The sequence below is a fragment of the Tympanuchus pallidicinctus genome, unplaced genomic scaffold (genome assembly GCF_026119805.1).
Source record: "Tympanuchus pallidicinctus isolate F22 unplaced genomic scaffold, pur_lepc_1.0 scaffold1, whole genome shotgun sequence".
Lineage (NCBI taxonomy): Eukaryota > Metazoa > Chordata > Aves > Galliformes > Phasianidae > Tympanuchus > Tympanuchus pallidicinctus.
The window spans coordinates 34434918-34454411 of record NW_026294618.1 but is presented as its reverse complement, the minus strand read 5'-3'; the positions used below and the strand labels follow the sequence as shown (position 1 = coordinate 34454411).

At 45.4% G+C, this 19494-nt stretch overlaps 1 protein-coding gene across 2 annotated transcripts; it reads left to right on the top strand.

The window, feature by feature from the left end:
• Nucleotides 1–807: 807 nt before the first annotated feature.
• Nucleotides 808–18592, top strand: CNR1 (cannabinoid receptor 1). 2 transcript variants are annotated; one of them, XM_052683649.1, is made up of 2 exons: nt 808–995; nt 13183–18592. In XM_052683649.1, exon 2 carries the CDS (start codon nt 13244–13246, stop codon nt 14663–14665), a length of 1422 nt encoding a protein of 473 aa, XP_052539609.1. In that variant the 5' UTR covers nt 808–995; nt 13183–13243; the 3' UTR covers nt 14666–18592. The 2 variants fall into 2 exon arrangements, with proteins under 2 accessions (XP_052539609.1, XP_052539600.1); XM_052683640.1 differs by lacking the exon at nt 808–995 and adding an exon at nt 1042–1610.
• Nucleotides 18593–19494: the final 902 nt, after the last annotated feature.

Here is a 19494-nt window from a genome sequence, read left to right as displayed (position 1 = left end):
CAGTGCTGGCAACCAGCATGAGGAGAGATGGTGCTGGTCCGACCGGAGGGAACACCTTTCAAAGGTGGCTGCGACCAAAGCACCTCCAATACCCATGATGGAGCCCAGTCCACACTGAGTCCACCCCACCTTCGCGAGCAGCCCTCAAAGTCCGGCAGGGGCCCCCACGCCGCGGCGGGAGGTGCGCTCGCCCCGCGGGACGCCCGGCTCTCCTTGCCCGGAGCGCCCTGACGGCGGGGAGGCGCGGGCCGCCCCGGCGGGCCGGAGGAGGCGCTGCATCGCACATTGGCTGCGGGCCGCCCCCCCGGTCCGGCTGGGGCTGCCGGCGGAGAGTAACGGCCGAGCGCGGCACGACGGGGCGAATCGTTATCGATAGCCGAGAGCACCTCGGTGGCGGGGGAGCAGGCGGGCGGGGCGCGGGGCTCTGCCGGGCGGCGAGGTGCCGCTCCCCGTCCTGCCGCCCACTCCCCCACCCCCGGGCGGCGGGGCGAAGTTTGGCCGCCTCCTCGCTCCCCCGGCGCTGCCCGTGCGTGCGGAGCGCCTCCGCGGCTGCCAGGGCCAGGACAAAAGGCACATTAACACGTGATGGGAGACGGGCTTCATAAATGGGACCGGAGCGGGGCGAAAGGCGGGGGGGACGCCGCGGCCGGCGCCCAGCGGCTCGCGCTGCCTCCCCGCGCCGAGGCGTCGGGCGGAGGCGGCGGAGGAGGGCCGGGGGCGGCGGCCTGGGGCGGCCCGCGGCGGAGGGGCGGCGGAGCCGCTCGAGCCGGGCGAGCGAGCGAGCGAGAGCGGCGGCGATCGGAGAGGAGGCGCCGAAGGGAGGGAAGGGGAGGCAGCCGGGGGGAGACGTCTCCCACCTCCTCCTTCCCCTCGCCGGCACCGCCTCCTCGGCTCTCCCCAGTGCCGGGGTGCCCGGGCGGGGCGGCGCTCCCGCTCCCTGCCGGGGGTCGGCGCGGCCGGAGCGGGCGGGGGACGCGGCTGGTGCCGTGCGGAGGGTAAGGAGGGCGCGGGGCGGACGGGGCCGGGGGACCGACGCCCCGCGAACTTTGTTAGCGCCGGGCGACGTCGCCCGCCCCGACGGCGGAGCGGCCGCGGAGCTGAGGGCTGCGCCCCGGGCACCGGGAGGCTCCGGAGAGCCGAGGCGGGGGCGGACGGCTGCGAGGTGCCGGCGGACGGGCGGCCGTACCCCGGAGGCTCCGAGCTCCCGCTGGGGCTCCGCTGACCCCGGCGCTTCTCTCGTCCCGGCCCGGCGCTCCGTTCGGCACCGCTCCGCCGCGGCCGGGATAGACAGCGGCGGCTCGCGATGCTGCGGGCAGCGCTGCTCCGCTGAGCGGTGGCACCCGGCACCCGGCGGCGGCTGTAGAACGCCCCGGCGCTGGGCTTTGGCTGGGTTTTGTCTGACGTTTGGAGGTGGGGAGGAGGTGGGGGGGGGGGGGGGGGGGTGAGCAGAAGGAAGGGAGCGAGCGCTGTAAACTTCACGCGGGGTTTGTCATGTGAAACCTTCATTTGGTCCGAAACCCTCCAGAGTGACCGGAGGGGTTTCTGTTACGTGGGCATCTTTTTGTTCCAAAGACGTCTGCACCCCTCCTTTGGGAGCACCCCTGGATGAGGTATGTACCGAGCGCTGGCAGGAGAGAGCTCGTTACCGTGATTGCAGTTTGATTAAGTAAAATGGTGTCGGATGATGAGGTCCGGAGTTTTTTCTTATTGCTAAAATTATCCTGAGTGCTATTTTTTATGTGCCGGTAAATGATCACATTGACAGTTTCGGCGTCTTCTTTGAGAAGAAAAAGGAGGAGGAATGTAAGGCAGAGACAGGCAGCAAAATACTCCTCTTGAGTATCTGCAAGTTTAAAGCAAACAAACAAACAAAACACAGCGTAGTGTGTCTTTTTTAACCTGCTATAGGTGTGGCAGTGTTTCTGTTTTCCTTATGTGTATCCTCTTGTTTTCATTGTTATTGTTCACCTTTCCTTAAAGGAATATGGCATTCGCTGCTGGGGGTGGCATTGCTGCTCGCACGGATGGGGAAGGATCGGGTGTTGTGTGATACAGTATCGAACAGCAAAATGTACAGCCCTGAAAAAATTACTTGGAAGACCTAATTAATTCTTCCCGGATGACACCTCGTACCCACTGCTTTTCTCTTCTTGGGAAAGGAAAACAAGAAAAAATAATGTGTGATTGTAGTAGGGATATTTGTTATGCAGGCAGAGTTTATTGAATCAACTGCAAAAGAAATGAGTATAATGTCCTTAAACAGTTTAGAATATGAATGTGTAATTCCTGATTTGCTTGAGGTTAAAATTAGTCTGGTTGCAACCGGGAACATCTTTGCTTTATTATCCGCTGCTCTTCGGAATGAGAGGCACAACCATTTGAATAGAAGCATTTTAAAACAGAACTGATAAAAGCTGTAATTGTTGGGTTGAGCCAGCAGGCATCTATTGCCGAGGGGAAAAAGTTGGCAAGGGAAAGAAATGGGTTATTTATCCCACCAACCAGTCAGCAACACGGAAACTCATGGTAATTAAATGGAGATACCTGCAGAACTCCAGGTGGGAGTGAAAGTGGGTTTTTGGCATCATGGGGATGAGCCCGTGGGTGCCTTTCATCCTGCCTGTTGTTCTTTGGTGAATGGTGTTAGCTGCTTTGCATGAAAGACACCATTAGGAGTCTTCATGCTCTGCGGAAGGAATGGCATCTCATGGCCAACGCAAGTCTTTCTGTGTTTGCAGGTTTCTGATTGGGCAACAGAAGTTTACAAAGGGAATAACTTTTTTTTTTTCCTCTGGTCATTTCTGCCTTTCTTCCCTCCATGTGGCCATCCCCAAGTGCCGACACACTGTGGTTCCTCTGAGAATTTGGTGCTGAAAGTGTTATGTGCTAGAGGGGGAGAGCTCGGATGGCTCTCTTTCTGTTGGATGGAGGTAGGTGAGAAGGCTAAAGGCAGGGGAGAGCCTAAAACTCTGTATTTGCTCAGCATCGACCCCAAGTTCTGCAAACAAATCACCAGTCCCGGTTCCACAGGGCTGTTTCATGCAGTGCTTCCACTCATCCGATTTCTCTACTTGTGTGCTTTTGAAGAGGAATTACCTTCTCATGTGCCAACTTGGTGACCTCTCTCCAGCTGTGCCATCAGCTACCGGCATCTGCAGAATTCATTTTGTCAACAGTGATTCCTTTTTGCAGGTGTCTACGTTGGCTTTATCTCATTCTCCTTGTGAAACAGTAAATGGTTTTAGAGGTTTCAGATAGTTCTGCTGCAATTTCCAAAAAGGTTGGGCTATCTGCAGTGATGAACATTCTGCAAAACTACTCATCAACCACTTATGTGAGAATTTGGAGGTTTTTCTCCTCGGTAGCAGGAAATTCTCACAATCTGCTGCTGATGTATATATAATACGTACTGCAGGCGACCCCAGCACTGGGATTTGGCCAAGTTCAAAGCAGCTGTGCAGATGGACAGAGAAGACAGAAGGCAGAGGGAAATAGACCCTTTTAATCATAACAAGGCTGCTCTTGTTTTCCTATCTATAGTGGAAATGCATGCCAGCCCCTTGTACTTAAAAGCAAGCTTGCAAATGTGCCAGAATAGACAGCAACAGCATTTGTTATTAATGCAAAGTTAAGAATGTGACAACCTGTCTTCTCAGTGTTTCTCTTTATGTCTCTATTTCTCTCCTGACACCGTGCTGCTGCAGAACGCGCTCATCTAATTGCTGTTGGTGGGATCGGAATGTGCCCAGAACTTGGGCTCATGAAAAGTGTGTGGCTTTGTTAATGCTCACCGAAAACAGCAATGACCTGTCCTATTGAAATGGTTGTAATGACTTATAAATCAATTGCTCATTAGAAAGAACTTTATTTTTTCTTTTTTTTTTTTTTCCCTGAAAGTGCCATTGTTACCTGTGAAAAAGGGTCTGGTTTGCAGCCTAAGGTTGGATCACGTTTTGTTGCGATGTGTGTGCCTCGTACAGGGGCATTATGTTTATGCCTCCCTTCAGCGCTTGCATCCTTTTGTGATGGAGCTGCCCACGTCTAGATTACAGAGAAAACAGATATTCTACTCCTGTGTCAGCTAATAAGGTGTCACTCATTATCCTTCAGCTGGTGGAACGGGCTGCTTTGCGCGCTTCAGATGTTGTCTTGTTTGTGTAGATCAAGGCTGGATGGCATCCCATTTTACTTCATCCTGCGTTAACCTTTTTTTATAGCAGTTGTATATTCTTCTCAGGAAGGCATGCTTACTCACTACAAAGTACTGAGCAGCAGCAGTTCGTTAGGGAGTACTGCAAATTCCATTTCAGCCCTCGCTGGAATAATTTCCATATCTTGCATTTTAGGAAAGCTTTCAAAGTTTGCACTTCGGGGGGTTTGGGGCTCCTACGTTTCCTTTCTGGCAGACATGTGAAATGTGCTCACTGTTCTGAGAATTCATTATTTTTGCCCATTTCTGCCTCTGTTTACCACAGCGCAGTGCTGGATTCCAGTCTGTGCCCATGCCTGGAGAATGATGTTCAGTAGATTTGGAGTGTGTATATAGATATCCGTACATGTATGCACTTGCAAAGTAATTTTTACAGGATCTCAGAGATAGATGTGCTAATTTTAGATGATCCTTTTTCCCCAGGAAGGCTACGTATGGGAGACTTCAGAATGACTTTCAGCAGTTATCATGCCTGTAGTTCTGTACCCACACCTCTAGCTTGTCTGTTGTCCTCTGGCAACAGGAGCCAGAGCTTCTGTGTGACAAACACTACTGCAGTGTTTGTGAGACTTTGCACAGTTGTTCTTCTAGACATGTAGCTGTTTGTGTGCATCTATCCGTAAGCTTAGGCATATATATCTGTGCATATACACACACAAACGGAAATTCATAATGTCCCTTGATATCTTTTAACCATTTCTCTAGATACGATAAAACATTGGTTAGGGTCTCTGCATTTTGTTGTTCGGGTTACTCTGATATCAGATCCAACTGTAATTCTTTCTCACTTCTCTTTTTCTCTCCCTTTCTCTTTTATTTTTAAAAGAAAAGCATCTGCATGTTTCAAAGACATACACCATTGCCAAGCAATCTGGTGTAGTGGCTTAATATGCTGGCAAATAATTTCACAAGTTGTTTGTGTGTGTGAAGACAGTATATTTGAATATCATTATATTCAGATTTTAGCTACGAAGAGAGTTATCTGAGCTTATTTAAATTTTATGAAAGGCCAGACAGCTTCAGAAATGAAAGAACATGTTACATTTTTCATTGGAGTGTGTAGTTCTGCCCTTTACTTGTGCTCATGGTGTGGGACATGGTGATTACCAAAGGCTTTTCTGTCCCAGCAGGCATCTGAGCACTGCCTATGCTTGGTGGCCTGGTGGCAGTCTTTGGAGGAGGACAGCAGTAGAAGGAGCAGTGCTTCACAGTGTGCTGCTGACCCCAGCACTAGGTTTGTGCCATCCCTTGTGAACCCCGCAGCTCGTTTTTCTTTCCTGTGTGTTTATCCATGGTATGGTCATTTGGTTTGAGCATCCTGCCTGCCTTTTCACCTCTGAAGTATGGATCCTGTGCTTCCTTTTCATAAGGAGCCTGCTGTTTCTTCATGTCCCTGCCCAGATGGGCTCAGCTGGTCTCTTCCAGCCGTCCCCAGTTGAGTGCCATGTGTCTGTCTGTACCATCTCAGTGACCTGGCACATGATGGCTTCTCAGAGCCCTCTGCATCTTCTCTTGCTCTTTGAATAGAAATCAAAAATGGGCTTTAAACAGAACAAGCTGTTGCCTGTGGAGCAGTGGGTCTGTTCTTTCCTTAGGATAAGATCTGAAAATCCCACTGGGTATATCCTTCAGCTTCTGGAGGATCTCTGAAGTTCTCTGACCTCAGATCAGGGAGGTTTTCTCTCCTGAGTTTTCTTCTTCACCCAAACTGCTTCCCCTGAGTTGATCACAAAGTCAGTTATTTACTTTCCCCCAAATCTGCATCCCAGAGGCTCCTTGTCTTCTCTTACCTTTCCCTTGCTCGTTTGCTCCCATCTCACTTGGAGACATACTTTCCTCTTTCATTGCAGTTCAGTCACCACCATTTAACCCCCACTACCTCAGCTTTCAGCATCTTTGCTATCTAGTGAAGACTTTGATTAAAACTTATTTCTGCCAGTGTCTCACAGGGGGGAAGGAGGAGAGCAGTCATGCACTCTGTGTGGTTTATTAAGATTTCTCCCTGGAGCCTGATGTTTTTTTTCTGCCTTTCTAGTTCTAATCCATACTCTTTTAATAAAGCTCACTAATATTTTCTATCGCTACAAATTCTTGACCTTATTTCTTCTGCTCCAGCTATTATGTGGAAGCTGTTTTCTTGGAGCAGTTAGCTCTTTCTTTCTGCTAATAAGTGTGTTTTTCCCCTCACTTTCATGCTCCAGACACCAGATCTTTCTGGGGCCCCTTAGTATTTAACATTCAGTGCAATCTGGGTCCTTGAAGCCCTGCTCTGCTCTTTGCAGCTGCTTTTCTCTCTTCAGCTACGTCTTGTGAGCTGAGCTGATGTCTCTTTTTGGTATTTCCAGGAAATTGAGTGCTCAGTTCCCATCTCTTTTGCACCTTGCCAGGCTTCTCTGTCCCCATGTAGCATTTATGTCAATTTTGCCCAGCAGTACTAAGTGTCTGCACCTTTTGACATTAGAGATTGGTGAAAAAAGATGCAGGAATTAAGTCATTTCTATTGGAACATTGAAATCCGGAATAAACTCTCTTGTTAAAAAAAAAAGAAGTTTGAGAGTTCAAAACTGACCAACTTGATGAGTTTTCACCTGTTTTCTTTAAAATGTCTATTCTGTCAAACTGTTCTTACTACCTGCTATTTCTCTTTTATTGGAAAGTTGGTCCTACAACTGGAGCTCCTCAATTTTCATTTCATATGGTTCATACTGCAGCAAGCCTATTTGTTGCCTCCCAAATCCTGTCTTTAGATACTTGTAAGGTATATAAACCATGAAAGGTCCTGAAATCCTATTTCATACCATGTCTCTGTTATCTTAGGACAACGAGCTTTGCGCCCCCTCCTTGACCCCAGAGGACAGACAGGCTGTGTGGCTGTGCCACCATTAATGCAGACTGATGCTCCCCTCTCAGTACTTCGCCTTGTCCAGAACAATTGTGTTTCTTAAGCTGAGAGGTTTTGAGCAAAATCAGAGCTCTGGAAGGTTTTCATGCTGGCCAGATGGGGCAGCTGTCCCCACTCTTTCCCCTACCACTGTGTGATTTGAGTGCTTCTCTGAATATGTGATCCTTATGTTCCTTGGTTTGCTTAAAAGACAAGGGGCTTCAGTCTATGCTTCCCACTTCCCAAGCATGCTGGAGTATCAATTATTGCCTATATTTCTGGTTGTTTAACTCTTGGTGTAAAGTGAAACAACTCAAGCAGTTCACAGAGGGCCGGCAGAACACACGCTGTCATGCTTAGCAATTCTGTAGCAAACGTGGCAGAACTTCATCCCTGCCTCAGAAGGGCTTGAGTCCCTCTGCACTGAGGTGGCTGTGTGTGCCCTGGCTGGGTGGGAAGTGAGACAGGGCGTCTATTCTCTGTGTCCACAAGGCCTAAGTAGGGTGGGCACAACTGAGGAGGGAGGAAGTGAGGTATTTTCTTTTAAAAACATTGTCCATCACTAGATAATGCTTCTTTTTTCCTTCTCTTTTTTCGTTCCCCAATTGTTTGGCTTTTGTCATTCAGACTGTTGGCTGCAAGATGCCTAGGGGGTGTCGTTTAAGGACAGCTCACCCCCAGATTAGAACAATCCAGCCCCCATCCTGCTAGAGTGCAAATGGTGTGTTAATGAGCATAAATAACCAGGTAGCTGTGGTTTCTGGCTAATTAATTTTCAACTTACTTACAAGAGATATCTTTCAGCATAAGTAGCAAATTTGGCTCAGCACTTGCATGCAGCTATTATCCCATAGCTGGCAGCGCTAGAAACTGCACAGTGTTGGAGATGTAGTAGTAAAATAATAAATAGGAAAGGGGTAACATGGCTCTCATATTCTCAACGTTCGTTTCTTGCTGAGTCTTAGAGTGACATTTCTCAGGCTCTGTTTCTTTCTTGAAGGCGTGGAAACCTCATCCTGTCTTCAAAGCAGCATTGTTCATCACTGTATGGGATGAGGTAATTATTAGCTATATACATTTTCATTTTATAGGACAGTTTTAATTCCTGGAGGCCAACAGTTACTGTAGTAGATCTCCGTTCTTGTGCATGTTTTCAGCTGAGTGCACATGGTTATAAATTACTGCTCTTTCTCCCAAGGCAGTATTTCTGGACCTGGTGGGGTTGTGGTCCCAGCATTCTGGGCACTGTGCAGACTTGTCAGAAGAGACAGCCCAGCCCTCCTCTGAAGGACTTGCAAGCCTTACCACGTGGAGCAAGTCTCCTTCCTGCATTTGTGTATCTTTGTGCATTCAAAACTGTTTCAATTATACCTACTTGTCCTTTAACCTGTTCTTAATTAGCTGTCGCTATTGTAGAAGAAATGTATGCGTATGGAGATCAAAATATTTTAAAATAGAAACTCAAAGGGTTTGATTGTGGATTTCCCTTTCTTGTTTTGATTCCTTTTCTTTTCATATCAGCGCTATTTCAGTTATCGGTATCATCACTGTATTGCTTGTAATTACTTTCTGAGGAAGAACGTCAAATGTTCACTGTTTCTATTCAGGCTATTAATATTGCTCTATCAATCATCCCCTTTTGAAAATTATAATAAATTCTGCCCTTCTTTAGATAACTACTAAAACTTCCCAGTTTTCCTTCTCCCCCAAAGCAGCAGGAGAAAATAGATTGCAGCATTTTAAGAAAGTCACCTTCTTGTTCCTTGTGTGAACTGGTCCTGTGACCAGTGAGAAATCAAGAGGAGTTGGAATTCTCCCTGTTGTCCGAGATGAGTTCCCAGCCTTTTATGCATTAACTGATTTAGATTTTATCTAAGGGGTCTTGATACTCTGCTAGCACCTAGACATTCTGTAAGCTGTGCAGAACCATGCAGCAAAGGGCAGTGGTAAGATTTGCCCTTCCCTTCACCCATTCTTCAGATCTGAAGGATGGAGAGCTACACAGTTGGGAATGTCTTCAACTGTCAGCTGATGTTTAGTATGTTTGGACCCTGGCAAAGCAGGCTGGAAGAACAGGATAGATGAAGTTAAATCCAGGTCTGAAGACAGCTCGCTGATGTGTTCATAAAAGCCACTCCATCTAGTGGCAGCTGCTTTGCACAGCCAGTCTGACAGTGCCAGCCAGGAGCCTCAGGTTTAGGAGAGAAGTAGCACTGTCTAAAATGGTGTGAAGCTATTGGCTTTTCTGGTTTTATTCTTCAGGATAAAAGACACTTGAGGTTTTTATCTTTTTTTTTTTTTTTTAAATCATGATCCATCATCAGAATTCATTACTGTGAGTTGCTGTGTGCTCTCACATAAATACACTGACAGTTTTAAGTGCCGGCATCGGCAAGGGCTCTTACTCATCTTTAATCATCATTTCTGTTCTTCTTAGAGCCATTTTAAAATAAGCAAAGTTGTAGAGGTCGTCGAGGAAAAGGAGCAAGCTGAGAGCTTCAGGGACTCAAATCGTCAGCAGGAAAAGCGGCTCCTGGCTGGGCAGGAGGGCTTTCCCTCACCAGGCTCTGGGCTTAGCTGCAGCATAGAGCCCTCTCCCAGAGCCTCTCTCCAAAGGAGGGATTGACACGAGGGGCCCTCATCTGCCAGGGAGGCTGTGAAACTCTTCAGGGCTCCCAAGGGCAATGTTTGTGGGTCTCAAGTCATTGGTTTGTGTTGAAGGGAAGCCAACGGGGAAGAACTGGCCATGTGGCTTCTGATGGGGTGCTCCTAGCTCAGGGGCCATGCCTGCCAGGTGCACATCTGTGCCTGCAGACAGTGGAGCTCAGTACTGAGCATCGTGTGGTACCAGCCCTCAGACCTCACCAAACAAAGGGACCAACTTTTTGGTCTGTGCTAACCTGTGCATCACCTCAGACCCTAAACTGGACACTTCTGGTAGCCCCGATGGCAAAGTCCAGCCTTGTTTTCAGTAGGCAGCCAAGGAAAACATTGTTTCAGTGCATTTCAGTATTGTAGTTTATACTGGGACAAGCTAGCATCTAAATTAAAATGTACTAAATTCCAGTGAAGTACAATTCCAGATCACGTGAATGGCTGTTTTACTGCAACTTTAATAAAAATCAACTGCTGCTTGAATAGGCGCGTGCACACATACTGCTAGAAATTTCCAATTATGATATTCCCAGCAGCAAACAACAACAAAATTAATGTCAGCTGCATCCCCCAAAGCCTAAACTGCACCACTAATGAACTCTCAAGTACTCTCAAAGAAAACTCTTTGCAGAGACAATAAGGTAGAAATTACTGTAATAATCTGAATATAAGAATACTGAGAACAGAAATCATTGAAATTCAAAGTAAGACTTGCCTCTCCTGATCCCATTAACCATGTTGTTAGCATAGCATATGCATGCATGGTGATATTGTCACATAGCTCACTGACACCTCTAAAAGAGCACAGAGGAATCCTTGTTGTTTCATTTGTATTTCAAACAGAGGTAGGAGCTGTAGCAGGGCTGGCACCTTATGATGAGGCCATATACTTAACGTGCCTTCAGCGGGAACTAACTGCCTCGTAACAATTTGTTTGTCTGTCTGGCAGAAGTGTTTCGTTGCATACAATTTTCAAAGCTTTACTCAAACATAATCTTCTCGACATGGGGCTGTGGCTGTATTCATTAAAATGGTTGTCTTTCTTCTGACAGAAATAAGTCAGAGTGTGTGAGTACCACAGCCATCATTACATGCTTATAGAATGACTTGGGTTTTGTTCTTATTCTCGGTATCTTTCAAATGAATACCATTTTCTTCACTCCAGGTTTTAAACTGATGTTATAAAGCCAAGTCCAAAGTTGCCAAATTTTACCCAACACACGCTTGTCAGCAGGGTCATTTTTGCAACATATACAATCTTCGAAAACTACCGGGAACATCTGGAAGGTGCCTTCTGGAAGAGAAGTACCTTATGTGTTAGATGATTGCAGTCCATTTTTAATGTGCACTTCAGCGGCATTTCCCTCCTGCACTAATTAAGCCCTCAGAATTTAATCCCTTAATATATTTCAAAGTTATCTAATAATTATTTTATTTCTTGTGGAGCAACAATGTCTGTGAAAGCTGACAGTGAGTATCGTGTGTTGCATATGGGACTGTCCTGTTCATCCTGGCTTGTTTGTAGCCCTTCTTTCAAGCGGCACCAACATTGCAGTGTCTTCTGAAAGTGAGGGTTCATATTCTTCCTGTAATGCCACGTGTCTAGGCCTACTGAATAGAATGGGAAACATTCTATTAATGAACTATGGAGGCAGTCTCAGTTGTTAGATACCAAGTCAACACGCACTATAAATATATCAGTTGCCAAATGATCTTGGCTTCTTTTGGAAATCCTCATGGTTTCTCCTCTTTTTAAGTGTTATTGCAGAATTGTAGAATCATAGAATTGTGTAGGTTGGATGGGATTTTAAAGATGGTCTTGTTCCAGCCCTTTGCACCTCTTTCTTTCAGTTTTTGTGGAAAAACTTGGATAAGTACAGAGCATGTTTACTTTTTCAGAGTTGTGATCAGTAAGTACTCTTGATTTTGGCCACTAATCTCTGGTGGCCTTTCTGGACATTTATTGTCAGTTGTGTAAAGTGAAGAAGTTACATCAGCGCAAGGCTGTGTTCAGCTTCAGGGATTTCTTGAGCATCTCAGACAATTTTCTCCATTCTAAAAGCATGAAGAAGTTTGCTTTTGTTATTGCTGCTGATGTAATCATCTGAGTGTCCCATAGCAGATGCAGAATAGCTGAAATAATGATTCTAGCTCTTTGCATTTACTGACTGCCACTCTGGCAATGGAAGGGGACCTAAAGCAGGTGTTCAATGTATATTCAGGGAGTGCTGCGTGGATGAAGTTACATAAAGGAGCACAGCATAAAAAGAACTGTGAGACCAGTCTTACATGTTGATGTACAGATGATGCTTAGTTGGTGATAAGCATGCTCTCCCAAGGGTACCGTGACCAGGAACTACATCCTGCACAAATCATCAGCCTCAAGCAGAAGCTTGGTGTAACAGAACTCAGAAACTGATGGCTCCCTGTGCACCTTCTGCTGTTTCCTAATTCTGAGGGGACTGAGTGTCTTTGAGGGTGTCCTCAGTTGAAAGAATTACGTTGCCACATTTCTCGTGGGAGCAGTGGTTCTTTGGTCCCTCTCACCCAGAGTTTTGGCCACAGCTTCGCACTGCTGCCAAACTTTGCGCCATGTTTTTCTCAGTAAATGTGAACTCTCCTGATGGAGCTTTCCAATCCAGACAGAATGAGTCACTGTTACACCTGCTGATTTTGCAGCGCTGCTCATTTTTCCTGAAACTGTGGAGAGAGCTAGGTAAACACCCACTTTGCCTTGTAGTCTGAGCATCCTGGTTACTTAGGTTTGCTTAGATAGGAATTGAATTGAAACTTTATCCAGGTTTTGCATTTATAGATAAATGTGCTATAGATGCTGATTAATTTTCAATAATAATCTCAGTTTCTTAGTAGACCTCAAATTACTGTGACAGAATCATGTGAATGTGCTGGCATACTGGGTGAACTGTGAAATTTAGAGTGCGTGGCTCTTTCTCTGTTCCCTGCATTGTCAGGTTTTCAAAACCCTTGGTGCCTTTTGGAAGGAAAGCAATAAAGGTGATGATTCAGTTTAATGCTGTTCTTGCAGTGGCACTTGGTATTATCTAAATGAAGCAAGCCCAAGGAATATTGGTCTGCAAGGTACTTAGCAATCAGAAGCTAAGTTCAGATCTAGAGAAAAATATCTTCCTGGTGAAGCAGCTCAAAACGTTTTGATGAGAAATGAAAATTAACTTTTGTTGAATACTCAGTGCTTCGTACTTCCAGTTTTTTTCACCACTTCTAGGGTAATATAATTTTAGTGAAATCCGTGTGATTTTTTTCCGAGTGCTCAAGTCATTCTGACTCCCGCAAGTGGTAAAGGCTAGACCTGAACTGAAAACAGGAGGAAGGTCAATTTTGACACAGTTCAGCTTAGTTGTTTGTGGAGTTTGTCTCCCTGTGTGTCTTAACAAAGTTTGATCTTTTCCCCTTCTAGGATTTCCTCAGATGTCTTTTTCCATCCTCCAAGTCTCTTTGAAACCAACAAGACTGAGGTTATGAAGTCAATTCTAGATGGCCTTGCAGATACAACTTTCCGAACAATTACAACAGATCTCCTTTACGTGGGCTCCAACGATATCCAGTACGAAGACATGAAAGGCGACATGGCATCCAAGCTGGGATACTACCCCCAGAAGTTCCCTCTCTCCTCTTTTAGGGGTGATCCTTTCCAAGAAAAAATGACTGCAGGAGATGATCCCCTGCTAAGCATTATTCCCTCAGACCAGATCAATATCACAGAGTTTTACAACAAGTCCTTGTCCACGTTTAAGGAAAATGAGGAGAACATACAATGTGGGGAGAACTTCATGGATATGGAATGCTTTATGATCCTGAACCCCAGCCAGCAGCTGGCCATCGCTGTGCTGTCGCTCACCCTGGGCACCTTCACAGTTCTAGAGAACCTCCTGGTCCTGTGTGTCATCCTCCACTCCCGAAGCCTTCGGTGTAGACCCTCTTACCATTTCATAGGCAGCCTGGCTGTGGCCGACCTCCTGGGCAGCGTGATTTTTGTCTACAGTTTTGTTGATTTCCATGTTTTCCACAGGAAGGACAGCCCCAACGTCTTCTTGTTCAAGCTGGGTGGAGTTACTGCCTCCTTCACTGCCTCTGTAGGTAGCCTTTTTCTCACGGCAATAGACCGGTACATATCTATACACAGGCCGCTAGCTTACAAAAGGATTGTAACCCGACCAAAGGCTGTCGTTGCGTTTTGTGTGATGTGGACCATTGCCATTGTAATAGCTGTTCTTCCACTGCTCGGCTGGAACTGCAAAAAGCTCAACTCCGTGTGTTCAGACATATTCCCTCTCATCGACGAGACGTACCTGATGTTCTGGATCGGGGTCACCAGCATCCTCTTGCTGTTCATTGTCTATGCCTATATGTACATACTGTGGAAGGCGCACAGCCACGCTGTTCGCATGCTTCAGCGTGGCACGCAGAAAAGCATAATCATTCAGAGTACAGAGGATGGGAAAGTACAGATCACTAGACCTGATCAAACTCGTATGGACATCAGGTTAGCCAAAACCTTGGTCCTTATTCTAGTCGTTTTAATCATATGCTGGGGTCCTCTCCTCGCCATAATGGTGTACGATGTCTTTGGGAAAATGAACAAGCTCATCAAGACTGTCTTTGCCTTCTGTAGCATGCTCTGTCTGCTGAATTCGACAGTGAATCCCATCATCTATGCTCTGAGGAGCAAGGACTTGAGACATGCCTTCCGGAGCATGTTCCCCACCTGCGAAGGGACTGCTCAGCCTCTGGATAACAGCATGGAGTCTGACTGCCAGCACAAACACGCCAACAACGCGGGAAACATGCACAGGGCTGCTGAGAGCTGCATTAAGAGCACAGTTAAGATTGCCAAAGTGACCATGTCTGTCTCCACAGACACGACTGCTGAAGCGTTGTAAGTCAGAGACTTCTCAGCGTTGTGAGAAAAGGAGTTAGTTAAAAAAAAAAATTAATTGAACAACAGAGAATACCAAACCAGTGGTGTAACGTGTTTGTACCTCCCTGTAATATCTTTTTGATTTGTCATTGTAAGCTAAGCAATGGTTGTGTTAAGAGTATTACCATCAGCCAGTTCTTCGAGTTTTACAATTAGTGATCCAAGCTAAATTTTCAAAAGTTGTTTTGTTGGTTTTTTTTTCCCCTCAAAAAGTGTTTACTGGATAATAGCCAGTTTCCTGCAAGAGCACAGAAAAAACACCAAGCTAGCAAAAGTTCCTTTTTGGGATGTGAAGAAAAATTGTGAAACCTAATTGAAAACTAATGCATCCTAAATCAATACCATTCAATAAGAAAAAGCCTTGTAATCATGCTGTCCATCTAAATGTGAAATGTATTTCATGTCTGTAAGTAATAGGAGTTTTGATTTTTTCCAAAAGCGGCAGTGCTGAGTTTTAGAAATTTTGTAAAATGTGTCGTGTCCTGTGAATTGTATGCTGTTTTGTTATGTGTTATTGATATTTGTCCAATTAAACAAAGTGATAAGGTAGATTTATGTGGAAATAATGTGAAATGTGATATGTATACCCCATTGAAAATACTTACTGTATTTGAAGAGTTCCTATGAGCTATTTTGGAAATTTTACACTTCTAGTGGTCTTCTGTGGATGTAGGGGAGAGGCTTTGCGTTCTTTTACTAAAATTACTTCCCTACTACCTTTTATTTTCACATGCATATGAGAATAACAGCAACAAAGGAATAGAGAAGGAATATAAGAGAGGAATGCTCTGGTTCAGACTTTTAAATACCGCTGCAGAAGGACATTTACTGTTGTACAGACTTATCTCCCTTCTCTTGGGTGTTGTGTGAATATGAACGCTGAAAGCGAAGGTCCTGGATTTTGGCTCCTTGAGTCACATGCTGGTGCTGGACAACTGAAAACAGCATGTGTCCAGCTCCATGTGTGATGTAATCACTGTGCCATCGATGTATACTTGAAGTGTGTTGCATTCCTGTACCCCAGGTTTAAGCCAGTTCAGAGCCTGAGATGCCGGACTCCAGCCTTCACTCAAAGAGGAGGAAGTATTGTCAGATTTAGGCATTTTCTTATTGTGTGAGCGTGTATATAAATAAATATCTATGTGTGTGTACGTGTGTGTGTGTGTAAGTATAATAAGTGTGAGTCATGGTAGCATAATTAAGATAGGACACTATGACCAAATGTAAGCTGTATTTCTTGTTGCACGCTTTGCACACAAATTCTGTTTCTAAAATTGAGTTCTTCCAACTGATTGCTGACGAAGGTACCATATTGCGAACATACAGATCCAGCACTAAGGGGTGTATCCATGTGCTAGAGAAAACAACCTTCCAGCTGTGCTTGAGAATGAAATGCAGCGAGACAGAGTCAGGTGTGAGCCAGCACTGACCACTGGAGTGGATGTTGAGGGTGTTATGGAAATGGAGTATGCCAAGAATAAAGGAGCATTTCAATCCTTTTGTATTCAAATCTGATTGTGTGAAACGAGGTGAGTCTCACTGTGAAACTAGGTTACAGAGGACAAGGTGTGATTTCATCAGCTTCCAAGAAGGTGAAGTTACTTGTGAAAATGGAGACTCTGCTCTATAGAGGAACTGTGTTTGACACCTGGGATTTCCACAATGAGGATGTTGCTAGTCTTTTAGGCATAGATACTGTCACACATTGAAGGTTCTGTGTCCCGTTCTCTGCTGCCTTCCTCTTTTGGACTGTTTCCTCACACCTTTCCTAACTGCTTTCTGCCAAAATGGCTGTGGATGTGGCCTAGCCCACTAGCTGCCTGGTGCGTGCCACAAGTAGAGTGACTCCCTCAGTGACACCGGGCCAGCAGAGCTGCTGTCCTGCAGTGGGCTTACGTAGGGAAGGAGAGCAGGGTGGTAGCCTAGAGGTTGCTGGCCATCAGAATGTCTCCATGGTGTTTGGAAGTGGTAGTGCAGGCCAGAGCAGCTGGTAGCAGAAAAGGCCAAGGTGAGCTTAGCTGGCAGCTCTTTGGTGGCAGGGGTGGCTGTGAGTTCAGGGCATTCAGATACTGTGTGTGGTGGCACCTTGCAGAGATCTCCTCAGGAGAGATACTGTGCAGCAGAAGTTATGGGAGTATTCTCTTCCACCTCCCTCCCTGCAGCTGACCTGAGTGGTGGAACAGGACATCCCGCCCCTAAGTGTGTCAGGGCAGGTCTTTCTCGTACCTAGATGTAGTCCTTCCTAAAGCAATCCTCTTGGAGAGGAGGGGGGAATCCCACTTAAATGTTAAGGTATTTTAAGAGCCATTTTTGAAACTGTCTTCTTGTGAATTAAATGCAAACTTTGTGGACTTTTGTCGTGCATTTGAGTTCTAAATTCTATGCGATAAATCATGGGACAATGGGGCTGTCTTGGCACTTAACTTGGTGCTTACTGATAGAATAAGAAATAGCATCCTGTGAAACGTTACCGTCTATCATCAGGATCTTCATTTGCATAATGAGTTTTTCTAAAGCTCTGGGAACTGTGTCGGTTCACTTAGAACCATTTATTCAAGAGGTGGCAACTACTTGCCTACAAGTTGCACATGGAGTGGGACGGCCAATTCATTAGCAAAACCTGCTGCCGTTCCGAGATAAGCTGTACTTCACCTTCAGCTCCAGCAGTTCCCCATTTGCAGCTGACTACCTTCACCTAGCGATAGCACAGCCAACCTGTGCTCTACGGCCACCCACACTGTCACCACCCAACCAGTGATAGTCGCCATTATGTGTACCTGAAAACTCCAAATGTCGTATAGCTGTAAGAAGATCATTCGTGTTACATGCGTGCAGAGTTAGATTCTCAACAGTCTTGATTGTATATTTGTATAATATAATCCCCGCGACGCTGTGCAATCGATATCTGCGTTTTCTTGCACTGGTCTCTGGATGAAAATTGTAGTGTGTCTGTTGCGAGATAGACAGCGCATTTTGCCTGCTGTTACTGGGCTGAATGTATGTAAATAAGTGGGAAAAACAAAAGTCATCTGTACAAGCAGTGGCCTAAAAGTCTGTAATTGTTGAGTAGGGCAATTGTTGAAGTTGCTGTGACATCTCAAATACTACCTTTGAATAAACTGTTTACAAGGTCTCTTGAGATGCTGTCTCATAGTGAAAGGAAAATACTTCCTTGTGATAATATAACGTAAAGAAATGGGGCTACCTGAGCTTTTTATTTCCAGTGTTTCAAAGTGGACAACATAACTCTTTATTGTCTGTAAATCTAACATTATTACTTCCTCTTAGAAGAATATTGTATCATTAGGTGTTTGTTTGAGCTGGTAACATCCTTGCAACTGCTGCAATATTTTTCACTAGCAACATGTATAATAGTTTGTACACAAGTACTGTTCAGATTGTCATGAAAAGTAGCTTTGACCATTTACCTACCAGTAGCAGAATAGTATTTCTGTAAAATTTCCAGTGTACTACTACCATATCATATTTTATTTCTATAATGTAATTAAACTGTTATTTATTCAAGGAAAAAAAGAAGCATTTCTCTACTTTTTTTTTTGTTTTGTTTTCCAAATTTTGAGGTAATGAGGAAGCCACGTGATGATGCTGCCTCATCCCACAATCTGGTGCTCTACGTTTTGTTTATAAATTTGTCTGTCAGATTCTGAAACAACTGCTTAAACCACTTGACGACAGGTTGTCAAGCTTTGTAGGGTTTAATTGTATGCTGATATCTTTGAAAAAGGAGGTAGATTATGTATTTGTGTATTCAGTACTATGGAGACAAGAGAAATGACATAGTTAAAACTGAATCTCCTGCTCCATTATGTAGGCAATTTCCCCTTTCCTCTGTATTAGCAAAACATGCAATAAATCTCTTTTGCCTTCGTCAGATGCATATGTTTGCACACAGATACCACATTAGAAAAAACTCATACTTAAGAAAGACAAAACACAAAAGAACAGAAGAAATACAAATAAAACAGTGCTGCCAACATCATCAACAACTTAAAGTAGTTTTTGGTGGTGGAAAGGCAAGAGGCAAATTAAAATTGGTCTTGTTTTGGCCAATGCCAATGGGTAAAGAGCTATGGGTATGTACTGGGGACAATGGAGCAGTCCAACAACAACGCACAAAAGCTGTGCAAGAAGAACAAACTCAGCCATGCCACTGCTGACTGGACACAATACCAGGCTCCCACTACAGCTGAAAATATGAGCTGAAAAAATACTTCTACTCTCCTTGTGGTCTCACACGCCCAATCCAAAGCCCTTGTGGTCTCACACGCCCAATCCAAAGCCCACTGAATACCACAGAAAGATCACTGCTCATTTAGAGTCAGTTTTCACAGAATCACAGAATGGCGCGGGTTGGAAGGGACCTCAAGGATCATGAATCTCCAACCCCCCTGCCACAGGCAGGGCCACCAACCTCCACATTCAATACCAGCCCAGGCTGCCCAGGGCCCCAACCAATCTGGCCTTGAATACCTCCAGGGACGGGGCATCCACAGCCTCTCTGAGCAGCCTGTTCCAGTACCTCACCACTCTCATAGTAAAGAACTTCTCCATACAGTTTAATCTCAGATTGCCTTGCTTGGGCAATTTTCCTTCTCCATGTTCATGGTTTTGAATCAGTGGGCATCTTCAGGGTGTGAATGGAGCATGTCCAATGGTCTTGAACTGTGGTTTTGCCACAGTACATGTCTTTTTAAAAATAAGATTACTGATACATTGAAATATCCTTGAAAAGAAAAAGGAACTAGAAATGAAAAATTAGATCTTAATCTT